General features: G+C 28.9%; 1 protein-coding gene across 1 annotated transcript; it reads right to left on the bottom strand.

Moving 5' to 3' along the window:
* Window positions 1-654: 654 nt before the first annotated feature.
* LOC114130079 (WD repeat-containing protein 55 homolog) lies at window positions 655-3,009 on the bottom strand. Its single transcript, XM_027994972.2, has 8 exons — window positions 2,790-3,009; window positions 2,491-2,628; window positions 1,932-2,190; window positions 1,659-1,850; window positions 1,517-1,590; window positions 1,274-1,443; window positions 973-1,193; window positions 655-907 (listed from the first exon to the last, which is right to left on the bottom strand). Exons 2-8 carry the CDS (start codon window positions 2,621-2,623, stop codon window positions 742-744), a joined length of 1,215 nt encoding a protein of 404 aa, XP_027850773.2. The 5' UTR covers window positions 2,624-2,628; window positions 2,790-3,009; the 3' UTR covers window positions 655-741.
* Window positions 3,010-9,231: the final 6,222 nt, after the last annotated feature.

The raw sequence follows: 9,231 nt of genomic DNA, 5'->3' as shown, positions 1-9,231 counted from the left end.
CAGAGAAAATTTGAGTCACTTGACTTTTGGAATCACATACTTAAGAGTCCAGCAAGATGATAGCACAGATAACTATGTTAAGGTAATTGTATTTATAAGATAAACAATATTATGATAAGTATTTCCCTATATATTTATAAATATAATCAATTAAAAATTTAATTTGATAATTATTCATTGTTTAATATTAGTCGGTCTTTATAGTAAATATATTTACTTAATCACTGATTACTTTATAAAGGTAATATTAAAACAACCATTTAATTATAACATGGAATTCATTTATTAAAATGATTAAAATTTTGGATCATTTGATTGACTTATACTTAAAAAAACTAATTCATTACAACTTTATAGTTTTATTGTGTTTTAGGTAGTATACTGATTATTAAACATGACATATTGGTCAATTTAAATAAAATTAAAATTTTATTTTTATGATAATTTAAATACAATAAGTATAATATTTAAAAATTAAAAAATAATATATAATATAATATATCGTAATATCAATATGTATACCAAGTAAAATCTTATATGATAAAATGTTTCATCAGTAATTTTTTTAATGAATTTAATAATAAAATTTGCAGTCTTGTCATTATCTAAAAAGTTTAAAATACAATGTACCATTTACAAATATTTATTGAAAAGACTGGAAAAAAAGTCAGTGGCATTAACAACATATTTTCATGATGGCAAATTTAATTCTTTTGGTTGATATTCTCAGTGCTTTTTAAATCAATCCCGATGAAGATGTAATTCTGTATACCAAAAGGCAACAACAACACTGAAAGGAGTTGTTGAAACTAATATTTCACCATTAGGTGATGCACCCAAAAGATCAATCTTATTTTGATGTTGACCAACAATGCCTAAATGAGAGTTGGGAAATAAGTGTGTTGCCCTAAATAATAAATGTTTAAATTTTAATTATTTCTGTGTGAAAAAAAAAATGTGTATTTATCATACCTGATATTTCCATTATCTAAAGCATTTATTATAATGTTTTCTGTAAGTGGAACTAATCTGGTCACAGCGGCATCTTTATCAAAACATGGGAATTCTTCATGGAATGCATTGAAGTCTCCAGTATTAAATGTAATCAGTGATCCTACACCAGTACCACATACTACTTTTGTTTTTTGTTTCATTGTTACACAGCTAGTTAATACAGATTTATAGGGTTCCGACTGAAATATATTATTAAAAATATGTACAATTTTGTTAAAAATCGAATAATGCGTATACTAGTAAAAATATATTAAAATACCTGAATAACTATTTTTTTTGTTGACAAATCAAAAATAGTCAATGTACCATCACCTGTTGTGCAAGCTAAAGTAGGTTGATTATTACTATCATTAATAGTAATCATTGAATCAATACTGTCTTCAGATTTCTTTAATGAAAATCTACACCCACTTGCTCTTATATCCCAAACTGGAAAATGTATATAAAATTAATTAAATTAAATATTGTTAACATGTGTAACTATTGTGTTATTTTTTTTTACCATTAACTACACCATCTTTACCACCAGTAGCAAATACATTTTCATCAATAAAAGAAAGTGCTGTTACAAAACTCCTATAAAAAAAACATTTTTTTTTTTTTATACTAAATTATAGAAATTAGCCAAATTTGAATAAACTAACCCTGCTGTATGAGCTTCTTCAAAGTATGCTTTAAGTTGTCCTGTTTCGACATCAGACACTGAGACATTATTGTCCTTACAAGCTGAATATATATATTCACCAGTTTCATCAAATTCTAATACCGTAATTTTGTTTAAATGAACATCATTTATTGCTCTCAAATACTGCTGATCTATATCATCATATAAGTACCTATAAGTTTAATAAAAAGTATTTATATTTAAAATACTTATAACTACTATTTTATAATTCGAAAGAATTTTTGTTACATACATTTTAATAACACCATTTGAGAGACCAAGAGCAATAATATTTATGCTTGGGTCCGGGAGAAAAGAAAGTGCACCAACTGTGGAACCAACGAATAAAGTATTTGGATGCATTGAACTATTGACGTCATAAAGATAAGCAAATAATTCCTCATCTACTTGGTCATAATTGTCGTCATCACCTAGACTGCCACCGTCATTATTTTCTTCTCCATCATCATTGTCATCGAGTTCTTCAATATCATTATCATCATCATTATCATCTTGTAAAATAACAGTGGCAATTTTTATTGAGTAAAAATAATAAAGAAATAGCAAAATAAATTGTTATCTCTAACAATGAGAATATGTAGCTTTGATCCGAACATACCACCATATTACATTAAAATCATAGACCTATGATAGATTTGCTTATTTGTTTTTATAAATCTATAATTACTATGGTTATAATAGGTAATTGGGTACCTAATTATCAAGTCTATTATAGATAAGACAATGCACATTTAATTCATTATGACAATAATAAAATACTCCATGTACATAAGATGGATCATATCAATTACCTGAACTTGAGTCTGATGAAGATTCATAATCAGAATAATAAATGTCTTCACCTCTTTGTGGTTCCTCAAACACACCTTCATTGTCAGGTATCGCGTAGTCGTCCAAGGGTACGCGCAAATCAGGAATACACATTTTACCTGTTATAAGATATTTTAAACAATAAATATAAAAATAATTTCATATTTTAGTTTTTAATCTAAGCTTAACCCTGTTTACATTCTACAAAAACAACTTATAAACAATGTATGAGTTTTAAACAAAATGACGTGTTAAATCAAAGATTTTATTTTGTACCTACTCAAATAAACTGTAAAATGGAAGACGAAACTCGATACACGTCAGTCGGTAGGTTACTCGGACACTCGGTAGTCACTACTCACTAGTCGTCGAATCGGTACGTCGTAGGGATGTCAAATACTATGGATAATCATAATATTATATTCTAGTATAGCATTAGGCAATGTAAGACAGCAGCAGCTGACAGACGTGTATAGCAGCTATACTCATATGGGCTGCTCATTAACTACTACTCGACGATTTGTATTTTGTAATAATCGGAACGAGTGTTTCAAGATACGGCGACTCAGTGCGGCCAACATTTCAAACTCAAATTTTAATACATTTATATTTTCGTCGTCGTACCGGAGAAAACATACACACACATATTATATTATATGTGTATATAATAGTATATTATTTAATTATTATTGTAATACGCGCCGTGATGGTTGTTTTTTTCTCTCATAATAATATTCATTACGGGACGCGAATACGCGTCATCCCGCTCGATAAATGCCTACACTCCGCGCAGACCTTTTTCGTCATGAATATAATATTATTAAATCGGACGGGCCCCGTTTTTATATTCATACTCGTAGTAACTAGTATTATTAATATTTATTATCATTATTATTATACGTCGACGGCAGTGATGGATTTTCGGCCGTAGACCTGTTCGTGTGGGAATATTGTGTGGGGGGGGGGGGGGCTAGAGTACTCAAAATAGCCGATTCTGACCAAGATCTTGGATTCGGACGGCTACTTCGTACATTTATGTTATATTCGACGTAGCAGGTCGCGTAAATTGTCGCCTCCGCCGGCCGCTGCACATCGTCGTCCTCGTCGCAACAGCAGCAAACAGCTGCTACCGAAAAACTCCGCCACCGCCGACGCTGTCACTATAGTAGTATAGTCTTCGTCATCGTCTGTACTTCCCGAAAAAAAGTAACGATGGCGATGACTCGCGTGACTCGTGCTTGTGTGTGTGTGTGTGTGTGTGTGTGCAGCGGCAGAATAGGAGAGGCGTTGCTGCGTAAACCATGCAAGTTTTATATTGATTAATTGAATCAAAATTGTGAAAAAATTGTATTAACAATTAACTAAAACAGAAATTGAAATCAATAATTTTATGGATAAACATAACACACCCCAATACCAGAGGAGGTTGAAATAGAAGCCGATCATGATGGTTTAGTAATTGTTAATAATGTTTAATTTTAGTGATTTTACTATAATATTGTAATGCGCTGAGCGCTTCTTATTTTACAATATTATTATTATTATTTTACTTTTGGGTTAGGGTATTGTAAAATGTATTGCCTTATGAAACACTTAAAATGTTGAAATTAATTTTTAAATAAAAAATGAAGTGTTTATAAGTCCATTAATATGTTTAATGCGAAACACATGTTGTTCAACAATAAATTTTCTGTATGCAGCAACCTTAACTTCACAAATACTACAGAACAGCATTTTTGCATGTTTTGCATATTTTCTTTAAATAAGCAAGTCATTCTTTTACAAAAAGCAATCGTTGAATCAAATGGATACAGCAAATCATTATTTTCATATTCTTTCATTTCAATGAAAGTAGTACATGGGTTAAATACAGCTGTGTCATTTTTGTTATTTGCTGCCAATTGACTGATACATTCAGGATGTTCAAGTTTACTGCATGCCCATCCTGTGACATAAGTTACTGCAGATGAATTATGTGGATCCATGAGTATACTGTTAATATTTGTTGATGACAAATGTACATCTAGTATATTGTTATACGTATCTTCATCATTTTCAATTGTATTATCCCATGTATTAAATGAATTTACTTGTAATTTAATTGTTTTTATTTCATTAAGTTTGGTTTAAAAATTGGCAGGCATCCATTTCACAATTTCCTTCTTTTGATGGCATAAGCAAATTATTATATATCAACATTCTTATTGCAGATTGAAATTTAGTAGCATCTGGAATTGTATTGTTACCACCTTTTGCTCTAATTATGGAAAATACATTTTCAATACAATCTTGAGTTAACCTTTTGATTAGTAAAAATTCTATGGAATATTCTGTGCTTAAATCTTCAAACAATAACTTAAGTGCATTTATATTTTCTCTCCATCCTTTAATATACGGAGGCTGCTTTCCTGACTTATTATGAATTTTCAAATTATTTAAAAACTTATCAACATTTTTTAAAAATTCCCAGGGACAGGAATCTTTGGTCAATGGTCTCCTCAAAATTTTGGTTCATTGTATGTTATACTATTAAAAATGTCAAAAAATGAAATACATTTGACAGGGTATGTTGCTTTACTTCTCATTGTGTTCAGTGCCACTAGTGTTAATATACCAGAACTAACTGTGTGACTTAATGTTTGGGTAGCCAACAAACCCGCAGTGGGGAGAATGGTGGTAGATCCATGTGAATGTTTTTAATTTTGATGTTAATCTCAAGGTTTTATTTTTATCTAAATTATAAAAAGTAATCAAATCTTACCATGAATATAATACTTCGTCATCATTGGAAATGTCATACTTCTTAAAGTTATATCTTACAGATTTTATAAGGCTATCATGGAAAAAATAAATGTTTTCACCTTCAAAATTAATGTAAGGTCTTGTATAAGTGACTCCAAACAAATTATGCATGCACAAGTTGTTCGTTTCTTGATTACAAATCATCACTTTTGGTATAAGTCCTATTTCCTTTAATTTTGTTGTTGTATGTGCAACAATTTGTTTAAGCCTATATCCTTTGACTGGTCCACTTGAAAAAAAGTACCCAATAACTTGTTTCTAAGGAGTAGTGAGACCTTTTATTATTACAACTAAAGCTTGGTCACAGTATTTAATATTCTTTAAATCAACTATTGAATTATCTGTAAAATCTTCAAAACCACTAAATAAATCATTTTTCGAATTGTATGAAATTAATTTTCTGATTGACATTTCATCAATGATTATAGACACTAGTTTGTCCTTATCTTCAATAAATGTAAACTTAGTTTTAAGTATTTCAAAAATATTTGAGTTTAATCCACATGAAACATCTAATAATTGAAGCCAATTCCTTAATGATCGTAGATATAGTCGGAATACATCACCATTTCTGCATGAATTTATATGATTTTGGTGAATTATAATATAAACTAAGGGCAAATAATTTTTCATTTTCCTTGTACCTTAAACCTTTCTTTTCATCTGACTAAGTCTTAGTTGCGTTTGTAAAATTAAATTATTCTTTACGGTATTTTGGAAAAGCTTTTTTTTTTCCAAAACATTTAGACTTTTTTTTTACATGGTTATTCTCAATTTTTATTTGGATACTAATTTTTGGTAAACAATTATTTTTAATTTCAATGATTATTGTCTTTCTGAGCATAATTGTTGATCATGCATATGGTGTACAGGTAATTTGTAACCTACATAATACAGTATTTTTATAATAATTAATTAATAGGTACCACCAACTATTATGAACAGTGGTTAATAACTACCTACTCTAGATACGGCATATACTCCAAACATAGGTTAGGTTAAAACTTAGGACTCAAAACGTTTTCAATGAAATTATTAAAATCTAAAATTTACTTACAACACTCAACAATACATTATCCATAATCATCCCAAATCAAATAAGTAATAATAACAAAACAAATACATACATGCAACAAATAATATATTAATATGCAGTATAATAATTAATAAATTCAAAAGTATGATTGCTGGGCAATTTTTTTTGGTCATGTTACTCATTACCATTTTGTACTAGATCACATAATTATTCTTATTATAAACATTATTACAAATTGTATATTTCATAATAAAATAAACAAAAAATATTGAATAATAAATATTAGGTATATTTTATTAATTAACTAATTAATAATAGGTATATTATAAATCTAAAAGTTACTTACAAGCATTATTTCGATAAGTTATGCTATACACAGACACAAAAACAAAAACATTATTACAAAAAATGTTTATAAAAATAATAATCTGAACCATGTGTTGCTTCTACACAGGTGATTCTATTCTATTATATTTTAAACTATAGGATCGCAATAGAATAGAGATACACAGATAAAATATATATTACATATTTGATGCCAGTTTTATATAATTAAATCTATCAATTTTTCTATTTAAATAGTCTTCAAAAATTGTTTCTATACATATTTTTTTTTCATAATTTTTATTTTTACTTATTTTATTATTATCGAGCCCTTTTATTATTTTTCTATTTACTATTATTTCTATATACTATTTTTTTTTTTTATTATTATTAATTTGTCATAAATACATATTTAGTTTGTTTTCAGTCATTCATACCTAATGAATTAATTAAAATTAATTATTTAATCTTAGTTTTTCTAAATACTATGAACATTATAGTTATGCAATGCCGTACCTTTAGAGTGTTTTGGTGGTTAAACCCCTCTCCCCTTGATTAGATGGTCTATTGGCCAAAATCTTATTATAAATAATAAAAATGAAAATAATATAATATAATATTCTATTTTAGATGACTTTTAAAATGGCTGTTTTAGGAAGTATAGTCTTAACTAGATATAATAACAAGACTTATCGAATCGATGATGTTGATGAGGAATCAAGTACTCAATCAACATTTCTTAAAAAAGATGAATCAAGTATATCATTTATAGACTATTATAAAGAAGTATGTTGTTTATTATTTTATATATCATAATTATAATTTATAGCTTACAGTAAATTCGGTTAATTTTAGTTTCTTATATTTCATCTGTAAACTAAGCTTAAGTATTTTTTTATTTTTAGAGATATAAAATAACTATTAGCAATCAAAAAAAACCAATGTTGATATCAAAAAAAAAAAAATCTATTGGATGCGTGGAAACAGAGTTAGTATACTTAATTCCTGAATTATGTACTATGACTGGAATAACTAATAAGACGAGGTAATCAAATTTACATTACATAAAACAATATTTAATTATGTATTTTATAATAGAATAATGTTTGTTTACAAAAACATAGGATGTTTAAAATGTTTTAAATTTCTTAATACTTACTACAACAAAAAAAAAAAATCTCAGTTTAGTTTTTTTATTTTATTTATCATATTTTAAATAGGTAGTTTGTTTACACCAAGGATATATAACTTTTCATTCATAGATCATCAAATTGGCATTTGTACATGGCAGTTCCAATGTTGGGAAATTCACAAATACAAGTTATTTGCTACCCTAAGTAGAGTATTTGTAAATTTCCAAACATTAGAACTGTACATACGTGGAGTTATTATAGCCCAACATGGTATTTGACGAGGAAGAGAAGGTTTTGGCCCATGAGCTTGACCTCTGCCGCGCCGTGGATTCTCCATAAATAATCGTTTAAACTATTTCTAAACAAAAACAATTTTCATCAAATAAAAATCTAACAATATTACGTAAAAATCAATTAAAAGATACAATAAAAGAATTACTGCAAAAATTGTTCTTGACTCAATAGCCCAACTTCGGTTGGTATTCCTGTCGACGCTTTGCGTCTCCAATGCATCGATGTGTAATAGGCCACGGATGAAAAACACGTGAGCCTTGACGACGAAGATTCTAACCTAATCCTAACGACCTAGCCTAACAGGCAGCGTTATTAACAGCGAAAAACAAAACGAGGCTTTGACACACACAGGGTCAAACGTCCGAACATAAGGTCACAAGGGGCACAATGCAGTACATATAAAAATAAAAATGGCGTCCGGAAAACATGGTCGGACAATGTATACGAATGTCGAGATCGCTATAAAACCTTTTTAGTCGACCAAGCACGAAAGCGCGTCTCGAAAAGGCAATGAACCAAAACTGGTTGACTAATGACTGGTGGTGCGCTAACCAAGTCGAGGGTAGGAAGGGTGACGTGGTCGAAAGTAGGTAGTTTAAATGTTCAACACCGACATCGTGTTAATAATATTCTTATGAGCTAGGTTAGGTTAAAGTAAAATATGAAAGAGTTAAGAGAGTTCTAGGCGATTGCATCAATGTTACACGTGTTTAATTACATATTGGATTAGCTATTAAAGTATTGTTTATAAACTATAAATAATTATATAATATCAATATTTTTTTATCTTACCGTTAATCAGACGTCAATGAGACGAAATTATTAATTTGAGCGAAAGTAATTAATATGACGTGTATTAAACTACGCGACTACAAGGCTACACCGATTGACGTGCAATAAAATTCTATTGTAAAATTATAAAAAATATTATTATATCAAATACCAACACGAACACAATTTATAATATATACTGTATATGCGCTAATAGGTAGTTGCTTCGATGAAAACACAAGCACAAAAAATATTTCAAACCTCGTGGTTTATGCCGAAGTCAACCGTGGAATGGTAGTCGTCGAACGGTATCTTAGCATCTCCGAATTCCGAACACCGACCGTCGATCCCTGCACAATGCA

The sequence above is a fragment of the Aphis gossypii genome, chromosome X, assembly GCF_020184175.1.
Source record: "Aphis gossypii isolate Hap1 chromosome X, ASM2018417v2, whole genome shotgun sequence".
In the NCBI taxonomy this organism is placed as follows: domain Eukaryota; kingdom Metazoa; phylum Arthropoda; class Insecta; order Hemiptera; family Aphididae; genus Aphis; species Aphis gossypii.
This window is presented reverse-complemented; position numbering and strand designations above follow the sequence as displayed.

Excerpts from the sequence above, each read along its gene's own strand:
- LOC114130079 (XM_027994972.2), bottom strand. The coding sequence starts at position 2,623 with ATGTGTATTCCTGATTTGCGCGTACCCTTGGACGACTACGCGATACCT. Across the intron at positions 2,191-2,490 it reads TTCATCAGACTCAAGTTCAG|ATGATAATGATGATGATAAT; the intron begins GTAATTGATATG and ends TTATTTTACAAG. Across the intron at positions 1,444-1,516 it reads TAAAGATGGTGTAGTTAATG|TTTGGGATATAAGAGCAAGT; the intron begins GTAAAAAAAAAT and ends TACATTTTCCAG.